This window comes from Aedes aegypti, chromosome 2 (genome assembly GCF_002204515.2).
Source record: "Aedes aegypti strain LVP_AGWG chromosome 2, AaegL5.0 Primary Assembly, whole genome shotgun sequence".
Taxonomy (NCBI): Eukaryota; Metazoa; Arthropoda; class Insecta; order Diptera; family Culicidae; genus Aedes; species Aedes aegypti.
In genome coordinates, this window is record NC_035108.1 from 206,398,671 (window position 1) to 206,424,523 (window position 25,853).

A 25,853-nucleotide genomic window follows, 5' to 3' on the forward strand; every position below is an offset into this window, starting at 1 on the left:
TTAACTTGACGACAAATACTTTTAGACAACGCTTAAGCAGAACACGTTTTATAAATTGACTATGTTTACATTTTTTGTGTTAGTATTAGTTTTTATTTCAATAAGACCATGATGCCCGATGCAAGTAATCAAATAATAAGAAAAAATGTAGATAACAAATTTAAGGTTATGGAATTGTTCATTGTTCATGTATCTTACGTGCATCAAGAAGTTTTGAAAACACTATTTGTTAGGGTATATTCTCGGATCCTGACACATGACTGGCCTTGAGTGTCTCATAAATAGCAAATTTAGAGACTACATGATTGAAAAAAAAGATTGGTTCGACGAGGAATGTAAGCCGATTCTGAATGCAACGCGGGCGGTCATGCTGCAGCAAGGGACCCGACATTACGTGGAACGTTATAGACGGAAATGGCAGAAAAAACACCGCCTGGAGGAGTGCGAGGAGATGGAACAGCTGTGCCGGTCTCAAGAAACACGTAAGTTCTATCAGAAGCTCAACGCATCCCACAACAGTTTCGTGTCGCGAGCCGAAATGTGCAGGGATAAGGATGGGAGCATCTTGACGGACGAGTGTGAGGTGATCGAAAGGTGGAAGCAGCACTTTGACGAACACCTGAATGAGCACAGGCAACCAGCCCCCACTTTGAAGAAGGTTAAGGATTCCATTCACCAGCTCAAGAACAATAAAGCTGCTGGTAAGGATGGTATCGGAGCTGACCTCATAAAGATGGGCCCGAAGAGGCTGGCCATTTGTCTGCACCGGCTGATAGGTACAATCTGGGAAACAGAACAGCTACCGGAGCTGTGGAAGGATGGGATGATATGTCCCATCTACAAGAAAGGCGAAAAGTTAGATTGTGAGAACTTTCGAGCGATCACCAATCTAAATGCGGCCTACAACGTATTATCCTAGATCATCTTCCGTCGTCTGTCACCTGAAGTAAATGAGTTCGTGGCAAATTAAAAAGCTGACTTCTTTGACGGACGATCCACAACGGACCAGATCTCTACTGTACGGAAAATCCTCCAAAAATGTCATGAATACCAGATCCCAACGCATCACCTTTTCATCGATTTCAAGGCGGCATACGATAGTATTGACACTATGCTATGGAAAATCATGGACGAGAACAGCTTTTCCGGGAAGCTCACGAGACTGATATGAGCAACGATGGGAATTGTGTGAAGGTTTCAGGCGAACACTCCAGTTCGTTTGGATCCCGTCGGGGATTGCTACAAGGTGATGGATTTTTGTTCCTATTATTCAATATCGCGCTAGGAGGTGTTAACAGCCGGGGTACGATTTTCACGGGATCCAGTCAATTTGTTTGCTTCGCGAAAGATATGGACATTGTCGGCCGAACATTTGCAAATGTGTAATTGAATATCGTCTGACACGATGACACTTGCTCAGAATTCAGCCATATCGGTTCATAAAAATCATAAATAGTTTGATCTTGCTTTTTATGTCGAATGTGACACGCATACAGTGAAAGCAGCGTCTATTTCGAAAAATGATAGAAACAAACAAAACCGTAACGTTTCCTAGCGAAGCTATCGTGGTCAGAGACATTTAATTTATGTTTCTTTCGGACATTCAGACATTTCGTTTGTGTTGTGGATGTTTTAAGATAGCGCTGCCGAATATCAGCGAAAACGTTTCGACTACCGTCATTCCTTATAACACTGGTGATGCTTCCTTCAAATCGTCCACTGGAAGCATTAACGTGTCGGTATCTTTTTTAGGACTACAAAGTTTTCAAAAATGGTAGATTTGCTTGATATTGTCTACCAAAACAGACGAAATTCCATCGAGAAATTGAGTGACTTTAGTGATTATTTTGACTTAAAAAGGCTCTTTTGACATCTTCCATCGGAAATATAGACTTTTTAGAGACTTGCATTAAAATAGAGACCAAGTTTCTAAAATGAGACCTGCTACCGCTCCTGCTGGCTATATATTACTATAAAATTAATCCCGAAAGAAGAACATGCGTCGAACATGCAAAGAAACCACGAAACCATGGGCTTGCTGACGCAAGCTGTTCAATTTTTCACATCAAGTCACATTTCTAAACTTATTTCTGCTACAAAAGCTAATCAGTTGCTATTCTATACATCAATAAGGCTTTAAAGAGTCTAACGCTAGTAAGGACCCGCACCAAACCCGTACCTAAATTTGGGTTCTTAATTTGCGTTCTACAAAAGTGTTTTTCAACACATAGTAAAATATTTACAAAAAGATAAATTTGCTAATTCTTGTATCAGGTGGTTTTTATGATTAGCGTATCAAGTAATTTGGACAGACCGTTACGCGTATATAATTTGGCCATTTACGGCAAAATCAAATGGAGGTGGCCAAATTATATACGCGTAACGCTCTGTCCAAAATACATAAAATACCCTACTAGTAGAAGTTTTTCTTTGTACAGGAGCGCGAAGATGCTAAAGGAATAGCTCAAGCAAATCATAACGATTTTGCTAGCAGGTAACTGACTTGCGTTTGCAATAAAAAGTTGTTTGCAACAATCAATGTCCAAACTCACCTTTCCTGATAGAAGACCAGCATAACCAAAATAAGGGTTCCACTGAGGAAGGTGGCATTTTCGACAAGGCATAATTAATTCGAAAAAATAAATAAATGGAATGAACTTGAGCAAAACACGTAACATCCAAAGAGACCAGGATACATGAATGAAATAAAAACGAATTAATCAATCAGCTGGCTTTACCTCTACAATTGGCGATCAAAAATTAAAATTTAGAAAAATGTGTGGGGCTGGCTAGACAAATTATGAATTCAGTCAATTTTTTTTTACTGATCAATTATAAGATTCCGTTAGCATTTGATCGCCAATTTCGAATGTATAGTATATCATCAACTGCGTTTACAAACCCAATGTTCATATGTTATTCTACTTGGCTCAAAAAGCATTAAATCCAATAAATCAGATGAATTTCGGTTAACTTACCGTATGTATGTTGCTGGAGGTGAAATTGCTACCCCGGACGACTCTTCGATCGTGCATCACATTTTGGTAGGTGGTATGTTGATGGTCTCTGGTGGAAAGAAATGCAAAAGTAAATAAGAAGAAAATCATTAATAGTCGGAGTGGTATAACTATAGCTTGTTTTGGCTAAAGGTTGTTGGTCTCTGGTCAACCATCATGGTCGGAATTACATAAGGTAAATGTGTTGAACATGTTAATTAAAACGATTTCTGCGTTATGGCGTTCTCAGTATAATACTTGCGATAGAAATATGTAAACCTTTGAAAGACGTAACCACTTTTATTCGTTTATCGATTTATGAGTAAGCTAGCCAATGGTATTACAGTTAACTCTCCCTTACTCGATATTCCGTATCTCGATATCGAGTTAGAAAACCATAGTAACTCGATGGTCCCTTGGATCGCAGTTGCACTGGTTTCGGGTTCTGTAACCTCCCTAACTCAATGGTCCCTTCAATATCGAGTTAGGGAGAGTTGACTGTATCTATTATCAAGGCACGGAATGCACAATTGTAAAAACTTTGATAAACTTGCATATTAGATCTCTTGGTAGGGATCAAGGTTGGAAATCTAGTGATCATGACAAAATCCACGATGCATCGCGGTTGTTCTTTATCGTGCGATCATAGCAACAACGATAAACCTTTTGTCGTTAAGATATCACAACAAACTAGGGTTTCAATGCTAGTAATGGACCCCTTAGTAGCTGAAATTCATTCTAGACGCTTTTCCGCAATGGTATCTCAGACGCATATACGTTTTGTGGAGTCTAACAACAAATTCAATGTCTTTACTTCATAGTACGTCTATGAAACATACAAAATCATTCGATTTTTCCAGCGAAATATGCATTTGAAAAACTGTTGTCCGAATGCCTATTATGGACCCTCCCGGGGTCCATAATAGGATTGTTTACAAATTTGACGTTGCGTATTATGGACCCTCCATTTGATTCCCATGTAATCCGGCTCGCTGCCGACGAGCCTATTATGGACCCACCTGGAAATGCGTATTATGGACCCTCTTGTGTGGTTTCATTTACAAATTGTTCAAATATCATATATTTATGCGTCTCAAACCAAATATTTTGCCTGAAACTGCTGATTAACAATGTAATCGAAGTTCCCCCGGTGGATTATCATAGGAATAAAGTTGCTTTGAGTGTTAATTTTATGTTTTTCTGTAGGGGGTCCATAAAACGCAAGGGGTCCATAACCGGCATCGACTCCCTACGCTCCGCGATTAATGCATCGTTCTGTATGTGGGCTAGCGATCAAATATTCGCGAGTCATAGTTTTATCATTCTGATGATTGTTACATTTTTATCTGTTGATTTCCCTTCGGATATATTGTTTATGATTCTAGAATCATTCGTGCATGGTTTTAGCGAAAAATAATAGCGCGAATGCGCCATGATTCATATTGATCGCTACTTGTAACAACATCCGACAAACTATTTGTCCCACGACAAGCAATGCATCGGATGCTCCATATGTCGGTACAATGCGCGCGTGATGAGGTGTTCAAATCATGCTGATACAAGAGCAACGGCCCTCTTAGACCGTTCAAATACCGTTTTGATTCATATTACGGACAGCTTTTAATTCCGGACACTCTACTTTGTATGGGAAACATTTCACATGAAATGTTTCCATTTTTGCCGTTCGAAAGTTCACAATTTCGAGGCTTGTTTTAATAAGCTATTTTTATAAATATCTATGCAAATTTATGATGCACAACTGCCTTAGACGTCTCTTAAGTGGTTTAACAATTTCGTTTGATGATTTGACTTTTCTTTTAATGTTTTTTGTGAGATGTCCGGAATTCGAATCAAAGTGTCCGGAATATGAGGCAAAAGTGAGGACTCGTCCGGAATAAAGGAATCATCAAAAGGCTAGGCGGCATCCACAAATTACGTAACGCTCTAGGGGGAGGGGGGAGTAGGCTCAAGCGTTACGGCTCATACAAAAATTAAAAAAAATCATACAAAAAGCGTTACGGAGGGGGGGGGGGAGGGGTTCAAAAATTTCCAATTTTAGCGTTACGTAATAAATGGACGCCGCCCTATACATTTCGATTAATTTAAAATTATTCAAGTTGCGGAAGCGTATTCTTCACCCACGATTCTAAAGTTAAGGGTTTCCGGCGCTCGATAACGCTGAGGAATCATACAGAATGATTTATTTTGAATGCTCTATGCTGTGCTATACTTCCAAGAGGCCTTAAGTGTCCGTAATATGAATCAAAACGGTACCATGTTGTTTGTTGCTAGAGACGATTTTTTCCATCTTTGGTAGGGATATTAAATGTAAAATGCGCCGTCGGGGTAGAATAATAGATAATGTGTAAAAATGCTTAATTTACTTATATTCATAAGTGTTTTCCAGGCGAAAATAAAAAAAAAAAACAAAAAAAAAAAGTTTTCGCTGTATGTGTTGCAACTTTATGTGATTTTTCAGGTTATTACTTTGATGCCTTCAGATTTTGAAAATTTGTGTGTGTTGTTGAAGTTAGATTTAAGATATATCTTGATGTTAAAATATTCAAAAACATTTGAAATGTGAAAGTTGTCAAAATTCCACATATGGCCAAATGGGGAACCACTATGGCCATAACTGGTACACTTTCCCTATATATAACCAAACTTTTGAAACTATCACCGATAATCGCCTTGTGCACTCTCATAGTTTGTATTCCATGCAAAACAAAGTGTTGCATTAATTTTTAAGAAGCGTATTGAAGGACTTAAACATTAATCAACTTGTAGGGCAAAACGACCACTCCTATTTCATAACGGCTGTTTTGCCCGATTGAATTTGAATTCTAGCAAACGTACTGCCACGCTGTATTCGTGTTACGCGCAAATGTGACCAGTTTTACCCCGCAAAAAATAAAAATGCAGATAAGCATGAAATTTGTAAATTGATTTATCAACTCCAGAAAAATGAAAATGGAAGGCGGTTTTTCTATTCGATAGAAAACATGTTTGTCCTTGACGCTATTTCACAGTTGAAATCGGTTCCTTCCTTAGCTGGAGTGTTTTGCCCCCCAGTCCCCCTACCAGATTTTTTTTATATCATCCGGTCAAGCAACTTTGAACTGTGAGAAACTAAATTTGTACAATTCCAACTATGATAACTTTAAAACCAATACATTGTTATACTAAATGAACAATGTTAAAAAAGTTGCACATTTTTAAAATGGTTCTTCAGAAGTCTCGTGGTACCTACAAGTTTTTTTTTTCAAGAAATAATTAAAGATTACTTCCAAAAACTATCGTGACAATTATTCTGTTTACAGGAGTAGTTGTAGGAGGTCTGTAAGAATTCCCAAAGAGATTGTTTCATTAGTAATGTGGTGTGGAATGCATTTTTTCTAGAAAAAAAAGAAGATTAGAACGTTAATTTTAGCAGGATGATTTGCACTCTATTTTTTATAACTATGTTCAATTTATCAAAATACAGTGTTGTGAAAAACTCAAATTCTCATAACCCACGCTTGAGATGTTCCATATGTGAGTTATCAATCACGGAACTAAACATTCGAAAAATCACGGATAAGTTGGCTCATCTGTCTGTATGTCATTGTCTCGTATTTCCACAGTTTCCTCGCACAAAGCAAAATCTTATTACTTTTTAATTATGATTCATGGTTTACGGCTAACCAGCCGAGTGGAAGTTTTAACGACTACCGAAAAACTAAACATTACACAGCGTAACAAAAATGACATGTTTGCGTGTCTCAAGGATTAAATTATGTGTCTCTAGTAGATTTGGGGTCGCTGAACCAGATGCCGTTCTCAGAAATGTTTCAGCACGTCACAATTTTTGGCTACAGGTCGCCAAAGTTGTATACAACACTGATTTTAATGATATTGACATGAAATTTGAACTATGATTAAGTAAATAGCGGTATTTTGATGCTTGAAACAAAAACGTGTTCCGCAGTGTTACATATACTTTGCATTGGATTAAATGGACAAATTGATGTAAAATTTGCGAAAAAGTTCTTCTCGGTGAAAATTGAACTCACGACTCCCTGTTCATTAAATAGGGCGCGTTACCCCTACAATACGAGAGGACTCATGGACGCAAAAGTTAACCTAATAATTTATTGCTAATATGATAAACAATAGTTTATGTTTTAGGCGGCGTCCATTTATTCCGTAACGCTAAAATTGAATATTTTTGACACCCTCCCCCCTTCGTAACGCTTTTTATATGAAAAGTTTCAAATTTGTATGGACCGTAACGCTTGAGCCTACTCCCCCTCCCCCTAGAGCGTTACTTGATTTGTGGACGGCGTTTTATGACTTAATTATTTTTGACGGCGTGAGTGTGATTGAGTGAATTCGCATGTAAATTTGAAGCTTGAGATTTGCGAAGCAGATCTCTAACGAGATTGCTCTAGCGTAGAGCTCATTCTTCAGAATATTCTTTCATTTTCCTAAATTGAGCATGCTTATAGAAAGTAGAAAATTTGTATTTCTTCCATTTTGCTGAATTGAACATGCTCAATAATTATGTATGCAATAAGTTGCAAAATGATGATTTCTTCAGCACGAGTTGTACATTTATCCAACGAGGCTTGCCGCAACTATTATAGTATTATAGTTAGAAAAATGTACCCTTTCGACCAAGTTACGGAAACCTGTAACTTTTTCATTGCTAGACAATCCTACTTTTGAAGAATCAGTGGAGCAGTCGAGTTAAAACTATAGAATCTTTTGGATTACTAGGATTGCTAGGGAACTGCCCATATAATACCTAGAGGTTTTTGGTATTAAATCTCCACTGTGACTCCACACTGTGCTAAGAGCACTGTCACAGTTATTGACTGAGAGCTTTCTTTGCTCAAGTAATTATAAAAAACGCTATTGAAGGATTTGGTGGGCTTCGTGGCATCGATCGCATCAGTCGCATCGATCCAAGGAGTGTGGGTTCGATTCCTACTTCAGTCCGGAAAACTTTTCGTATGAAACGTATTCCAACTGTGCCACTGGTCTTTGAATGCTAGTCCGTTGCCTAGTGTGGTACTCAGTGCTGTCTTTCATTTTTCTGCATTCATCCACTATCGTTGCCTCTCACACAGCACGAGTGGTAGAATGAACATGGAGAAACACAAAAAAACTGTCAATTGAATGTGGTCTGACACGATGGCACTTGCATAGAATTCAGACATATCGGTTCATAAACATCATAAATAGTTACGAAAAATGATAGAAACAAACAAAACCGTAACGTTTCCTTGCGAAGCTATCGTGGTCAGAGACATTCAATTTATTTTTGTTTCCGACATTCGTTTGATCGCTAGTGTTGTGAATGTTTTAAGAAAGCGCTGCTGAATTGACTGTTTAACGAGAAACTTGCGACGATCGACGCACCACCATAACTCATATGACAGTGGGTATTAGAACTAAGTTGGAGGTGATAATTTCGCATTTTGGAGGTTAACATCACCTCCAAGATGGCCCAGATAGCCGTAGCGGTAAACGCGCAGCTATTCAGCATGACCATGCTGAGGGTCGTGGGTTCGAATCCCGCCGGTCGAAGATCTTTTCGTAAAGGAAATTTTCTCGATTCCCAGGGCATAGAGTATCTTCGTGCCTGCCACACGATATACACATGCAAAAATGGTCATTTGGCAAAAATAAAGCTCTCAGTTAATAACTGTGGAAGTGCTCGTAAGAACACTAAGCTGAGAAGCCGGCTCTGTCCCAGTTGGGACGTCACGATAAGAAGAAGAAAATCACCTCCAAACACTAGCGATTTACTGTGGGATGTTGACGTTTGATCACGAATATCAGCGAAAACGTGTCGACTACCGTCATTACTTACAACCGTTACCAGTAATGAAAAGTAAAATTTTTCAGCATTGTCCCGTCTGGTAGGAAAAGTAGTCTATTATATCTTTTAGATGAAAAGTAGGCTCATATAAAACGGAATTGCAAAAAGAAAATTTTACAAAAAAAAATCTTTTTCAGATATTTTGTTTTTACTGATAATAATGTTTTCCGTTAATGTCCGTTGATTTCATTTGAGGTCAATCAAAATCATGCAATCATGTTGAAAAGTTGAAAAACTTACGAATAAAGTAAACTCAATTTATACAAAAACCTAAGGGGAAAAGCACTATTTTCCGACCTACAAGAATTCTGTGCCAATTTTCAGATTTCTATACCGTTTTGATTCATATGACGGACAGCTTCAAATTACGGACACTCTACTTTGTATGGGAAACATTTCACACGAAATGTTTCAATTTTTGCCATTCAAAAGTTCTCACTTTCGAGGCTCGATTTAATAAGCTTTTTCCATTAATATCTATGCAAATTTATAATGTCCATCTACCTTAGACCACAGAGAACAGACATGGAGGCTCGAACAAAATTTCATCTGAACCATGTGTAAAGGTTCGAATCAAACATCAGCGCCGCCAACGCAGACAGCCCGACATACAAACTCGTTTCGACAACACGATGTCACTAGTGAACGTCAAAATGCATTAGCACACAAAGCAACGCTAGCGACAAGCGGCAATTTTTGATATCGACACTAGCGCCAAAATGTAAAAAGCGGCAAATTTGTAGCGTTCTCAATCTGACGACAGCGCCACGTAACAGGAGCATAACGACATACTTTGAAATGACCAGTACAAGCTTTACACACACTGACGAGAAAAGATGAACGTCTGTTCTCTGTGCTTAGACGTCTCTTAAGTCGATCGACGATTTCAATTTATGATTCGACTGTTCTATTAATGATTATAATGAGCTGTCCGGAATTTGAATCAAAGTGTCCGGAATATGAGGCAAAAAAGAGAAAACGTCCGGAATAAGAATCATGAAAAGGCCACACATTTTGATTTATTTAAAATTGTTCAAGTTGCGGAAGCGTATTCTTTTCCCACCATTCGAAAGTTAAGGGTTTCCGACGCTCGATAAAGCTAAGGAATAATACTGAATGATTGATTTTGTATGCTCTATGCTGGGTTATACTTCACTGAGGGCTTAAGTGTCCGTAATATGAATCAAAACGGTACAAAGTAGGCCGAAATCGTATGGATGGGTCGAAAATTAGTGCTGGGTCGAAAATTTGTGTTTTCCTATAATATAGAGATAAACCTGTTATGAGTTGTAAATCTTTCAACGTTAGACGTTCATTTGCACCTTTTACGAGTGGTTCATCCAAGAGAGGTACTCGCGGCTTAATTTTGCTAGTCAACATGTTGCTGGTTCTAAAATGTAAACAACCATACAAAGTAGGGACCAAACAATAGTAAAGGCGTAATTTATTTTCTTGAAAACATCTATTTTTTTAATTCAGCATAATTTACAGGTTAAATTGACAACAGCGCGCTGCAGTAGTAGTACCTTTTTGAGTCATATTTCTATTAAGGCTTACAGTGACTTTGAATGCATATAGTGGGCATGAACAAGCCGAATTTTTTGTTTTTTTTTATCTCTTTGCAAAATTGAACTGTAAGCTATTGAATGTACTGATGCAAACAATGTTTCATTATGTTTTACTGTAATTTTTAGGAAAACGAATGGTATGTTAGTAAAAGCATACGTTTTAACGTTTCTTTAGGATTTGTCTTATATTTGATTTATAACTGTGGTATAGTTTTCAATGCCCCACAGTTATGAATCAACGCATCTTGGAATATGGTTGATATTTTATTAACTACGGACGGAAAACATATGCCTAAGCATATTGTAATTGAATGGAATGTTGTATAGATTTATGGTTAACGTAGGTAAAATGTGTTCTGCGCATTTAAAACTCTATCTGATTAGATATTCTCCGTTCAATCCAAATCTATAACTGTAGGGCGACTATACTACTTTGAACTAGGTACAACTGGAGGTGAGCTCAATGAATTATTTAATTGTTTCGAGATTTTGTATCTATTGTACTTTATCATGTTTGAATTGTAAATTCTGCTTCCAACTTTGAAGGTCAGCATATTCATAAAAAATGACCACGCTGTAGGCCAACTCAAACGCCTGTCGGTTAATGTTTTGTTTTCTCCACGTACCGACATATCGTAGCTTCCAACACGTGAAGGCAATGTATAGGCGCCTGGAGTGGAATAATGAAAATAGGTGAAAAAATCAGGTCACCTACTATTGCAACCTGATTGATATCGATGGCATCTGTGTCCGCGTACTAAATTGAGCTTGAATTATTGAATCGTACCCAGGAGCAACACAATAATAATAAAGCTACAATTTAATATTGATTTTAACATGATTGATATGTAGTGTGATCTAGACAGAATGAAGTAGGTATGCAATTATTTCTATACATAGGATGCGACGCCAAATCGTCCTTTGGAGAATTTCCATCGTTTAACCTTTTGATATCTACCGGCAATGGAATCTGAATTCCGTCACATCAGTAGGGTTGATTGAATATGAAATAACTTAAGTGAACAATCTTATAAGTTAGGATAAATTACAGTACTGACCCGATTTTGTCAGCCCCCGATTTTGTCTGCCCCCGATTTTGTCTACCCCCGATTTTGTCAGCCTATTTTAAATTTGTCAAAAAATTGTTATCGTAATGTTTTACCACGTTTACATTAAAATTGATGATGATGATTGATGTCATGTACGCATGGGCGTAGCCAGAGGGGGCAATGGCAATGCCTTTTATTAAATGTTGAAAATCGATATTACCAATATAAGAGAGGCGGGAGCCCCCTTGATTAAAAAAATCTGGCTACTCCCATGTTCATCGCCCTCTTGAAAGTCCATGTAACCATGTAACACGCCAAGTTTGAAAAACAGGAACTAAATAAAATGACCCGGTTTTGTCAGGTTCCCCATTTTGTCAGCCTAAAATTCATCGAGGGGCTGACAAAATCGGGTCCTTACTGTAATTGGAATAGATTGGCACGATTTTTGATAAAAGATAAGGAACTCCTGTTCATTGCTCATAAAAATAAATCGATTTTCAGGTGGAATTATTCTCAACATTAGTTTTGCATAAAAGTGTGGTTATGAAGGGATCATTCCTTTCGTGTCGGTTTCCATACTTGAACGCTAGAAAAAATACATGCAGAGAAATATCAATTTGCATATTTTTTAACGCAAACTTCATTTCATACAACCTTGCACCTCTAGGTCGAATCGACAGTATGGAAGCATACACTTGAAAGTTTATTGTTTTGAGCATTTTCATAGGCGTCACTATTCGGAAGGTGTTATTTAACTAGCCAATGGCTATGTAATAAGGACCACACCCAATTAATGCAGGGACCATATAGCCAAGTCATATTATAAAGAACTTGAATTTAGAACAGTAAAACGATGTAGGCACCGTAAGAGCGGGTGAAAATCTATTTATGCAACTTATATGGACGTAGTTTGTCTTAATCATTATCGACTTATAGATTGTGAGGTCTATGCGTTAAAATGTTTACATCCGTGTTAGATTGTTTATTTTCCTAAGCGATGTTTAACCCCTCTACCGGCAGCTTCATTTTTTACTGCAAAATAAATATTCAAATCGTTATAACTTTTTTGTTTTCCAATATTTTTGCACCATGTTTTCTCAAGTCCTCAAAAAACTCTTTAAGTTTAGAAATCCGTGTCGATATTAATTATTGGTGATCTGGTTTTAAAAATATTCCGATGTTCCTTGGGGGACCAACATTTTCCATATAAAATGTCTTTGGCAGCCATTTTGTTTTTGATCAATTTATCAAAAAAATAAAATGTGGGCTATATAATGCCAGATAATAAGGAGCTTCTCTGAAAAAATCATACAAATCGGCTCAGTATTCTTGGAGATATCTAAAAATTACGATATGATGTTTTTTGAAGTTTTTAAGATCTTTATTTGGCCAGCGTGGTTACAGAAACCTAAATGGTCATTACTTAAAGACGGCTGCTCCAAATTGCTTCATTTTTTCACAACATACTCTCATTAATGTATTGTTTCGAAGAGTGAATATCCGAATACGATTAAAATTCTGTAGACTGAGAAATTAACTAGGAGTTCTAGTTACGGGTCGGTCCCCCAAGGAATTTCTGAATATCTTCAAAACCAGATGACCAATGATCAATATCGACACAGATCCTTAAACTAGAAGAGTTTTTTGAGAGCTTGTGAAAAAATGGTGCAAAAATATTGAAAAACAAAAAAGTTATAACGATTTGAATTTGAATTTTGCGGTAAAAAATGAAGCTGCCGATAGAGGGGTTAATATGGCAGTGGAGGACAGTCTTAAACTGTCAGTCTAGTTCCAAAGGTGGACACATATATGTTGATAGTCTGAAAGTTTGAACATATGCCAAAAAGGGAGTATTCGTCACCGAAAGTTTTATGAGTTTGTTCATTTTGTTGAAATACGCAATTGTCTATGATATATATAATAAGTCCATAAGAAATTATAGATTTTGCCGTTTATCGAGACATTCTTGAAACTTATTTATTTAAAATTTCCATGAATTTGGGAATGATAAGAATTTAGCAAGCATATTCGAACAAAACATTAAACAAATAACATATAGGTCTGGGATACTCGACTGGAAGGATTCTAACTACGATTTTGTAGCTTCCACAGTCTACGGAAATCAAAACGGAAGCATTTGATTTACCCTAACATCGGCAGTCTTATTAGGCCTTTATCAGGGGTAAAATTGTCTACTGTTTTTCGAAACGAAAGGCCTCGAAAAAAAAATAGAAAGTGGCGAAACGTTGGGAAAAACGAAACATCGTTATAGTTTCCTAGATTGTGAATGCCAGAAAATCATATATAAAGTAGGTTTTAAAACAAACGATTATTACTTCAACAGGTTACAATATCAGCACCATGCTTCGGTGGACCTAGTCATAGTCGATGAATGGTTTGACATTGAAAATGATGGAGAAGCTCAAAATTGCTAATTTATCAAAATTGAACCTACGTGCAAATGAAGTATTCTAGCATTATCAAACATGAATTTTCCTTCACAGGGTTTTAGTTTATGGTGTAACCTTTCAGATAATCTTTGTCTCAACACCTTGTATCACCTGCCATGATAAACCAGAACCGTATATTTTCGATCTCGACTTCCGACGTTGCGATCTCTCCTTGCTCAATTCCATACTGTCCTCGGTTGATTGGAATCACCAGCTAGTAGGGCTAACCGTCGACGAAAGTGTCGGCTTGTTTTACGACAAAATCTACGAAATACTTTGATCAACCATTCCACGTCACCGGCGCATTAATCATGGTGTAGATAGAAAACCTTAGTGGAGTCCCCAGCTACGAAACTTGCGTAACAGGCTGAGAAAGATACGAAAGCGGTGTTTCGCTAATAAAACCGTGGAAAATAGGAATGCACTTTGTCAAGTGGAATCCTCCTATAATGATCTTCTTGATACGAGCTATCGATTATACCTTGAAAATCTGCTGCTATTCGCCAAAACAAACCCTTCGAAGTTCTGGAAGCATATGAAGGCGCAAAAGATGAGCAATGGAATCCCGAACACCATAATCTACGGAGACACTAAGGCCGCCACATCCGTAGAAGCAGCGAACCTCTTTGCGAGCTACTTCCAAAGTGTGTACAGTACAGCATCTCCTCAAGTTTACCCTGGTTGTTTCCACAACGTTCAAACGTACAACATACATATCCCACCTTTCCAGTTTTCCAATTGAGAAGTGTTGAATGCTTTGCTGAATTTGGACGCCACGAAAGGTGCTGGAGTGGATGAGTTGCCTCCTCATCGGTTGAAAAGCTGTGCTACTTCTTTAGTATCACCGTTGACCATACTTTACAATCGGTCTCTTAGCGAGAAAACGTTTCCGGAATTATGGAAAACTGCTACAATGATTCCCATTCACAAATCAGGCAGCATTCGTCTTGTGGATAATTATCGAGGAATCTCAATTCTCGGTTGCCTCGGAAAACTCTTGGAGTCCATGGTACAAAAAGTCTGTCTGCTGCTAACTCGGTCATTTCTGAGTACCAACATGGATTTCTACCTCATCGTTCAACAACTTCCAACCTGCTATCAGGTATCAGGTATCAGAAGGCCGGCTCCAAAGGCACGTTCCCCACCAGTTGGGAGATTTGTGCCATCGCCATATTTGAGCCTATTTCATCATCTACCCGATGGGAGAGGAAAGAAAAGGGAAAGATGGGAGGAAATAGGAGTGGGGTCCCTTGAAGAGGGAAGATCGCATAAGCGAAATGAGAGCATGTAGCTCCATACCACAATGGGTTCGAACAGCGCCCTAAAAAGGGCACTGCAAAATGCATGAGCGTAGAGAGCCTAAAGCTCATTACCACAGCGGGTTAAGAATAACAGAATGTCCTGAAGATTCAGGCTTCTGAATTCAGTTTCACTTAATAAGTGTTTGCCAAGTAATTGGAATCGCATTTGCGCAAAAACTGGACAGTTACATATCAGGTGATACGAAGTTCCATAATCGGAGTCACAACTATCACACACAAATGAGTCAGCACGCTGAATATTTGCCATGTGATAGTTGAGTCGGCAGTGTCCTGTCAACGCTCTGACCAAGAGACTGCAATTCTGCTTTGACAGATTTGTTAAATACTTCGCCACCCTTGGAGATGGCTCAGTAATGTACAATTTTGTTTGACGACATGACTCCAAACTATTCCAATATTGCTTGTGCTGAGTTGCCGCCCAAGAATTTATCTGAAGCTTCACCCAGCACTTCGAAATTGGAATAGCCGGCTCAGGGCCAATGAAGTCATGCGATGCTCCATCGCGAGCTAGCTCATCAGCCAATTCATTTCCAACGATGGAAGAATGGCCAGGTACCCATACAAGGTTTACAGAGTTGACTGAATTCAGTTCCTCAATTTGAGTTCGACATGCGATAACAAGCTTCGACCTTGAGTTGGCCGAAGCGAGAGCTTTTATAGCAGCTTGACTATCTGAACAGAAGTATATGACTTTACCCATTACGCGCTGTTGAAGTGCTGATTGCACTCCACACATAAGGGCAAATATTTCCGCCTGAAAAACGGTGCAGTTTCTACCAAGTGAGTAAAACTGATTCAGCCTTAGCTCACGAGAATATACTCCTGCACCAGCTCTACCTTCAAGAAGGGAGCCATCAGTGTAACATACTATATTGTTTGATATACTTCTTTCCAAATAGCCAGACGTCCGCTCTTCCCGTGAAGGGAATTGTGTGATAAATGTCCTGTAAGGAAAGTGACAAGCAATTGTGAGATCACTTGGAGCAAGGACAATTTTGTCCTAATTCACTAAAAGTGGAAACAACGAAGTGTGTGTAGATCTACGATTCAATGGATTTTTCTCCAGTAGATCCAGTACCCATAAACGGTAAGAGCAAGAAAGTGCTTCTTGTTTAAGATATATGTGTAGTGGCGCAACGTCGAAAAGGGCCTCGAGCGCTGCTGTGGGAGTTGTAGAGAACGCACCAGACATCGCCATCAAGCATATCCTTTGGAGATGGCCCAATTTTGATTGAATTGTTCTCACTTCGCCCTTTTGCCACCACACAAGACATCCATATGCCAATATTGGTCGAACAACTGTTGTGTAAATCCATTTGATATATTTGGGTTTGAGGCCCCAAGTTTTACCAAAGGTTCGCCGGCATTGACCGAAGGCCATGCAAGCTTTTTTGACTCTGAAATCAATGTGAGGTGTCCATGAAAGTTTGGAATCTAGAATGACTCCGACATACTTTACTTGATCAGTCACATTAATCTCAGTGCCAAAAAGACGTAAAGGTCGAATTCCATCGCGATTTCGTCATTCTGTAAACAGAACAATAGATGTTTTATTCGGGTTAACCGAAAGGCCATATTGGCGACACCAACTCTCGACTACCTGAAGTGCACTTTGCATCAGGTCGAATAGGGTGCTTAATTATCAGAGCTAGATAGTCGTCGGCAAATCCATATGTTGGAAAACCGCTATTATTGAGTTGCTTCAATAGCGTATCTGCTACGAGATTCCACAAAAGTGGTGATAAGACTCCCCCTTGGGGGCATCCGCAAACACTCAATTTTCGAATCGCTGCTTGACGCAATGTCGAGAAGAGATGTCGGTTTTTGAGCATTTGATGAATCCAATTGGTGATCATTGTAGGTAGCCCATGGTTTCGTGCTGCTTCCAATATGGCATCGAAAGACACGTTATCAAAGGCACCCTCAATATCCAAGAAAACACCCAAGCAGGATTGCTTCTGAGCGAATGCTTTCTCGATATCGTATACAACTTTGTGTAAAAGAGTCACAGTGGACTTTCCAGATTGGTAAGCATGTTGATTCACATGAAGAGGCATGTTTGCCAAATAAACATCACGGATGTGATGATCGATTATGCGTTCCAGACATTTCAGAAGAAAAGAGGTCAGACTGATTGGTCTAAAACTCTTCGCTTCTTCATAAGACGCACGTCCTCCTTTCGGGATAAACTTTACAGTAATATCACGCCAGGATCTGGGAATGTACCCGGTAGCAAAACTGCTTACAAGTAGCTTTTTCAAAACATGTTTGATAAACTCAAACCCCTTTTGGAGCAGAACAGGATAAATCCCATCCGCTCCTGGAGATTTGAAAGGAGCAAAACTATTAAGTGCCCATTGAATCGATTCAGTAGTTACGATACTGCGAGCCGAGGCCAGAGACTCGTAACTACATGAAAAGACATTTGGTTCATCCGTAGATGCTATGTCCACACATCCGGGGAAGTGTGTATTGAATAAACATTCTAAAACTTCTTCATCGGAAGAAGTAAAGTCACCATTAGGTAAGCGAATTTCGTTCACTTGGAAATCCTTAGATTTTGCAAGGATTTTGTTCAGCCGACTGACTTCACTCAAACTGAAAACATTTGTACAAAGGTTTTTCCAGCCGGATCGTTCAGCAGAACGAAGAACCTTCTTGTAAGCCTTGCGAGCCGACTTGAACGACTCTGATCCAGCTGAACGGCGTCTGTTCCAACTCCTTCTACATTGTTTCCTGAGTCTAGTCAGATCGGAATTCCACCATGGGGTCCCTCTTGTAGTCTTTACAGACCGCAGAGGACATGCTTCTTCAAAAGCTTCCATAATGTAGGATGTTGTAGTATCAACGGCATCATCCAGATCACTTGGATTTTCAATGGACGGAGAATATCCATGAAATTTGGTCGCAACCAATTCAATATAGAGTTCCCAGTTTGTTGACCGGGGATTCCTAAAACGCAAAGTCTGCGCAGTTACATTTGAATGTTCAAAGAAGATGTAGCGATGATCAGATAATGATTCCTCATCTGATACATGCCAATTCGTCAACTCGTGACTGATTCTATTCGAGCAGAGCGTTATGTCTAACACTTCTTCTCTATTAGAAACCATAAAGGTTGGGCGATTGCCTATGTTAAGTAATCCAAGGTCTGTACTACTTAAGTATTCCATCAGACTGGAGCCTCTCAAATTGATATCTGAGCTGCCCCAGATGATGTGATGAGCATTGGCATCACTGCCCACAATCAGCGGAAGGCCTTTTGTTACGCAGTGTACGACTACTCGTTTGAAGTCATCCGTTGGGGATAGTTCATCATGTGGTAAATATACCGAACAATAGACGTATTTTCTGTTGAGGTCACCAACAGAAACATCAATTTTGACAGCACATACATCTCTGGTCGTCAACTCAGAAATGAGTGTAGCAACGATTGCTTTATTTACGAGCACGCATGCGCGGGGCATGGAGCGCGAGTTTGCCATTTCAAGTTTACTGAAAGTAGCAAAAACTGGGTCCACAAGGTTACCTAGATAGAAGTTTCCTCTACGAAAGTAGGGTTCTTGAACTAGCGCCACTTGGGCTGCACCATTTTGCATGAGTCTGCAAAGATTGATCGTTGCTGTTCTTTTATGCTGAAGATTGATCTGAGCTAACCTAACCGTAGCCACTACCCAAACTAGGCAGGATTAAGCTTTTTGCAATCTCAGCACGAAAAAGACCAGCAACGAAAAAACCAGATCGGTATCTATTTAAAGTCGCCAAAGGCGAAAGAGCACAGAATACACTGTGTAAAACGCATAATGCGAATCCATATAGGTGATAATTTAAATTAAATGTCAACATATTCCTAATCCCACCCTTATTAAGCCTCAGGAAAGAGACTGAAGAAGGGCAGCCGATTATCTCGGAGAAACACAAGGTCACCTGCTCCGGGTAGCACAGGAAGGACTCAATACTGTGGAGGGCGCCCTGGTACCCCACAGGCTCCGTATGCGGTTAGGTTTTATTTAGACCCCCCTAACCATTCATTCCTAGGCACGGTACGCATCACATCATAAATTAGGGGTCACCTGTGAGGTGGACTTTTACCACCGGAACAGGCAGTCCGTAGTGTTAATTCTTAGCCAGTTGAAACAACCGCTACTGACACTACGCGGCTATCTAGGCTGCTCGGGAAAAGGAGGTTAATATTGATGATTAACTCCTGACGTGCCCAAGCAGCAAACAACTTCCAACCTGCTATGCTACACAAACATGCGGTTTCGTGAGGTTGAGCAGCGAAAACAAATTGACTCAATCTACGTTGATTTCTCAAAAGCATTCGACACTGTACACCATCGTTATGCCGTTGAAAAGTGCGTCACATGGTTAACAGACTGGATTCTGTTCTACCTCACTGACAGAAAAGCTTACATCAGAATCAACACTTCGCGATCCACTGCCTTTAGCATTCCTTCAGGGGTACCACAAGGCAGTGTGCTGGGATCACTAATTTTTGTGCTATTCATCAATGACTTGTGCCGACGATTTTCGTCTGAAAAAATATTGTTTGCTGATGATCTTAACATTTTTCGAGTGATTAACTTCATACTCGACTTTGTCGCTCTACAAGACGACATTTATTCGCTTCTACAATGGTGTAATAAAAATGGTATGACACTCAACATCAACAAGTGTAAAGTTATATCGTTTTGCCGCAGCCTTACCTCAATTGACTATGCTTACGATATAACCGGAACTACTCTCGAGCGGGTTGAATCTATTCGGGATTGGATTCATCCGTAGAAATGCATCGCAGTTCACTAACGTATACCTATGTACTGAAAGCCTTGTTCAGCGCCCTAGTGCGCAGTATTTTAGAGTACGCAGTGCCTGTGTGGGCACCATATCACACGTCTCAAGTGATTCGGATAGAAAGAGTGCAAAAATCATTCATCCGCTACGCTCTTCGGCGCCTCCCTTGGAACGACCCGGTTAACTTACCGGATTATTCTTCCCGCTGTGAGCTTGAGGACCTTGAGCTGCTCTCAGCTAGAAGGCTAAAACTTCAAAGACTCCTTATACACGATATTCTGACGGGTAAAATCGACTGTACTGATCTTCTTGCAGAAGTCCAGCTCAATGTACCTTGTCGTAGACTGCGTTATGCACCACGGATACAAAAACCTTCTCACCTCTTGTTTAAGGAATTTTAACTCTGTTTGTGAAATGTTTGATTTTAATTTGTCGAAGAACTGCTTTAAAACTATGATTAAGAATATAGGTTAGTCATTTAGACTGTACGATATTATTATCGAAGATGATTATACAATAAACAATCAGTGAATATTTATTATAATCAAGTTTTAATATTTTATATGAATAAGTCCTAGGTGGACAATTCATCAGATATAGTATAACAATACTTTTCATGACCTTTAGCTCCAAAATGTCTTTGAAAATCTAAAACAATGCATACAGGATTTGAAGAAATCTAAAATAGGACATTTTAATACATTTAATTGAGGGATCATGTTGCATATGGCATTACGGAGCCGAATAAATTTCGAAATTATTCTTATATGTCAACATTGTAACTCAGCTATCTGTGAAGATTTTGGAAATCAATATTCTCCGTCTAGACAAATAAGTCAATGGAAACTTGACTAAATAACAGTTATTGAGCCTTTTCTTTGGAATTTAGCCATTAATCTACATTTTGTTTAATAAATTGAAACTGCTAAATTACAAGGGCTGCACTTTTGCGATTTACTGAAGACAACTACTTTTGTTTTGCTCATGGTTGTGCATAGTGTGCGCTAGTATCAGCCATGCAGCTCCAGATCTATAATACCATGATATCAGTTTGATGTTTCAGATTTCTTCGAAAAATTCGAAGGTCTTATCATACAGCCAAGTTTCTTCTTGATATTTTGATAACCTATCATAGCTGCAGTAATTGCTGTCCTATGAGTTAAAAAACGAACTAACCTAGAGATATAAGTCGATGCCATTACCTTGTGTTGGGATATTGGACAAGGATGGCAGTGAAGCTGTCATCTCATCGACGCCGTGACAATACGTATTTAACTACTGAGTCAGTTCAAAAGAAGCCAAGCAACAGCGAACATCATATCTCCACCATTGTTTTTATGTCGCTAAATATGCTTATCTTAAGGTGAACATAAATTAAAGCCAAAACTCAAATTTTCAAGAGCACAATTCTGGTGAGCAGAATATTTGTTTAAGATAGAAAATTGATCGATTGGTCACCACCAGAGAGTGAGCAAGTTTTCAGCTTAAACGGATGTTAGGAGCGGCTCACAACAGCGTCTGTTCCCCATGTCAGGGGCGGCTGATCATCGCCGAGTGCCAGAGACGGACTCTAAGGCCCTCCAAACATTTAGGAGGAATGGTCCTCTGGAAATCTAGAGGGTTGACGCCAAACCCTGCAAGCCAGCCGTAAAAATAATAAAACAAATAATTAACGAGAGAATACGAACCGAGACAATCGGTGAAGACCACAGCGACGTAAAGAGACAAGCGATTGAAAGCTCGGTACGTGGAACTGTAAATCTCAACTTCTTCGGGAGTACACGCATACTCGCAGTACAGTACCGCGAATTCGGCATCGTAGCGTTGCAGGAAGTGTGTTGGAAGGAATCAATGGTGCGAACGTTTAGAAGTAATCATACCATCTACCACAGCTGCGGCAACACACACAAGCTGGGAACAGCTTTTATAGTGATTGGTGATATGCAGAAGCGCGTGATCGAGTAGTGGCCGATCAATGAGAGAATGTGCAAGTTGAGGCTCAAAGGCCGGTTCTTCAACTTCAGCATAAAAAACGTGCATAGCCCTGACTCCGGAAGCACTGATGATGATAAAGACGCTTTTTACGCGCAGTTCAAACTAAAGTACGACAGCTGCCAAAGCCACGACATCAAAATCATCTTAGGAGGTCTAATCGCTCGGGTTGGCCAGGAGGAGGAGTTCAAACCGACTTTTGGAAAGTTCTGCGCCCATCGACTGACTAACGAAAACGGCTTACGACTAATTGATTTCGCCACCTCAAAGAATATGGCCATTGATAGCACCTACTTTCAGCACAGCCTTCCATACCGATACGCCTGGAGATCACCACAGCAGACAGAATCACAAATCGAACACGTTCTGGTTGATGAACGGCACTTCTCCTACATTTTATCGACGTCAGGATCTATCGTGGCGCTAACATCGACTCTGATCACTCTCTGGTGATGGTTGAAATGTGTGTGTGTGTGTGATCCATCATCTGGTGATGGTTGAACCCCCCCCTTAACAACGTACGGTACCGACGGCCACCCGATATGATCTAGAGCGGCTCAAGCAACCGGATGTTGCAGCTGTATACGCGCAGCACCTCGAGGCTGCATTACCGGAAGGGGATGAGCTGGATAAATCATTTCTTGATGACTGCTGGAGAACATTGAAAGCAGCCATCAACAATGCAGCAGAGAGCAACGTCGGGTACGTGGAACGGAGTCGACGGAACGATTGGTTCGACGAGGAATGTAGGCAGATTCTGGAGGAGAAGAATGCAGCGCTTCTTCAAGGGACCTGATAGAACGTGGAACGTTATAGGCGAAAACGGAAACAGCCGACTCGCTTTCTTCGGGCCGCCTGGAGGAGATGGAGTGCGAGGAGATGGAACAGCTGTGCTGGTCTCAAGAAACACGTAAGGTCTATCAGAAGCTCAACGCATCCCGCAACAGCTTCGTGCCGCGAGCCGAGATGTACAGGGATGAGGATGGGAGCATTTTGACGGACGAGCGTTATGTGATCAAAAGGTGGAAGCAGCACTTCGACCAACACCTGAATGGGGCTGAAAGCACAAGCAATGAAGGACGGGACAACGGAGCAAATGTCTTCTTCAGTACTTCGGGCGGTGGACACCAACCAGCCCACACTTTGAGGGAGGTTAAGGATGCCATTCACCAGCTCAAGAACAATAAAGCTGCTGGTAAGGATGGTATTGGAGCTGCACTGAAAAAGGTGGGCCCGGAGAGGCTGGCCATTTGTCTGCGCCAGCTGATGGTATAATCTGAGAAGCAGAGCAGTTACCGGAGGGGTGGAAGGAAGGGGTAATATGCCCCATCTACAAGAAAGGCGACAATTTAGATTGTGAGAACTTTCAAGCGATGACCATTGTAAATGCGGCCAACAAAGTAATATCCCGTGGGAAGTCATCAAGCCGGCTTCGTTGACGGCCGATCGACAACGAACCAGATCTTTACTGTACGCCAAATCCTCCAAAACTTTCGTGAATACCAGGTCCCAACACATCACCTTTTCATCGATTTCAAGGCGGCATACAGTAGTATCAACCGCGTAGAGCTATGGAAAATCATGGACAGGAACGGTTTTCCCGGGAAGCTCACAAGACAGATAAGAGCGACGATGGAAGGTGTGCAAAATTGTATGAAGGTTTCAGGCGACCATTCCAGTTCGTTTGGATCACGCCGGGGACTTTGACAAGGTGATGGACTTTCGTGCCTTTTGTTCAATATTGCCCTCGAAAGTGTTATGCGGAGAGCCGGGCTTAACAGCTGGGATACGATTTTTACGAGATCCAGTCAATTTGTTTGCTCTGTGGATGATATGGACATTGTTGGTCGAACATTTGAAAATACGGCAGACCTTTACACCCACCTAGGCCTACTTTGGCCACCATAAGAAGCTGCCTTCAAAAAAGATTCACCCTCGCATCAAATGTACCATGTACAAAACGCTCATAAGGCCGGTAGTCATTTTCAAAATAATCGATAGTTAATCATTCCATTGCAGATGATAATTGAGATACTAGTACTTGTTTTAAACTATAAAATAGAAGAAAAACTTCTGGAAAACTATCAAAGTGACCTAGTTTTACGCTATTGAACTTTTAAACTAAACAAAAAGTTTGCGGTTGAAAAATTAAATGTTAGCATTACCCTAGTTGATGTGCGTTGATAAAAATAAAATATCATAGAATATCATATGAGAAGTAGTTTGTAATGTTATGGAAAACCTCGTAGTTTGGTCTGGGATCTACGCTAAATAAGTATTAAAACAATATTGTATTCGTCTCGCTGAACTTTACCTTGCATTTCGATTGGTGCAGTTGTGCTTCGTGCCGGCATTCGAGGCGAACGCAGTTGCTTTCGCCACATTAGGTTCCGACTCGGACTGAGTAATGGCAATTTTATGATGATGGCTGCCATGCTTGCATAAATGCTGATGGTTGTGGTTTGGATGCTTGATATCGTTATTGTTATTGTTGAAACTATTAGTGGTCAGAATCCTTGGACGGCTTTCGTATGCATACAGACGTCTCAGGGTGGTCGCCGATGGAACGATTGTAGGAAGTTCTTTGCTCGGTTTAAGGAAAACGCCCTTGGGCACGGTCGTAATGAAGAGCGGTTTTTTCTTGTTGTTGACATCCTGAGAACTTCCCTGCGATGTGATTGGCGGAAACAGAAGACGACAAGTCGAAAAAAAACAATCGTACATGAAGAGTAGATGAAACTTTTCAAAAGCTTTTGAACTGTTTTCGGTGTTGGGTTGCCTGTTTGCGAGTGGATATACATTTGTATTGCAAATGCCTTGCAAAAGTAAAGTAGGTTATACAAAAGAACGAAAAGTATGGAGTCAAACAATTAGTAGAAGTGCAATTAACTACACGCATACTTCAAGTATCTGTGTTACGCCCAGCTACAAAGTGAAGTAAATTATATCACAAGGTATAAAACTGAATAGGGTCATGAAGGATTTTCGGTACCCACAGAAAGTATTTTTTTCCATCAAAATTATTGGCATATACCTATGCAAACATGTTTTTGGTGAAACAAAAGCAAGTTATTCGCATGTTGAATTTATTGTCAAATCAATCGGCCGCGTCTAACTGGTTCAGCTATTTATTTGCACACTTAGCTCATTTTACCGATCCCGGTAAATTTCTCAACAGCTAAACAAACGATGAAATTCCTTGACATTTCTATCAACTGTCATTTTGTTTTCTAGGCATTCATAAAAAGTTGCGGCTTGATAAACTTTTTTGAAACTTCTTAAAGGCTAATTTTGTCAATGATTTGAAATCATTTGAAGACTTGGAAGAAATCTGTCTTATGGACACCATAATTTAATGAGAGCTTCATTTGACAAATATGTCATTTGGTAGGCATGGTAAGATGATAATGTATGCCCAGGAAAGCCAAGCAAATTTTCATTTCAAAAGGATTTGGAAATCAAACCCAGACACCTTTGCTTTATAACCGCCGACGTTATCACTAGGCTGAGGAAGGTCTTTTCTAATATCAAGGGGGCATTTGCCTCGAGCACCTCCATCAAAGTGCCCTTCGAGCATTTGTGAGCGCCCATTGTGTTTGCGCCCCTGTATCAGCTCTGCGTCTGCTGCTCTGGCGACACTGGTTGGAGTGACAGAGCAACCGCCTGTCACAACCGTGAGTAAAAGGCAAAACAAAAGTTCTTATGTACCACGCTATCATACTTAATGCTACCTTAAGCTAAATTAAATAGTTATCCTATGAGAGTTCTTAAATAATTTAAACTAAGTGCGAATGAAGTGAGGTAATTGAATTC

The 25,853-nt window shown here is 39.9% G+C and overlaps 1 protein-coding gene across 3 annotated transcripts in view; it reads right to left on the reverse strand.

Moving 5' to 3' along the window:
* Window positions 1-25,853, reverse strand: part of LOC5570323 (radial spoke head protein 3 homolog B) — an 82,006-nt gene that overhangs the window by 5,602 nt on the left and 50,551 nt on the right. The window contains exons 3-5 of one of the 3 annotated variants that reach the window (XM_021843824.1): window positions 24,355-24,707; window positions 2,979-3,066; window positions 2,553-2,594 (exon numbers count right to left, since the gene is read on the reverse strand). In XM_021843824.1, the coding sequence (XP_021699516.1) occupies window positions 2,553-2,594; window positions 2,979-3,066; window positions 24,355-24,707 (483 nt within the window). The remainder of the gene's footprint in view (window positions 1-2,552; window positions 2,595-2,978; window positions 3,067-24,354; window positions 24,708-25,853) is intronic. The other 2 variants (XM_021843825.1, XM_001653098.2) reach the window with 2 other exon arrangements.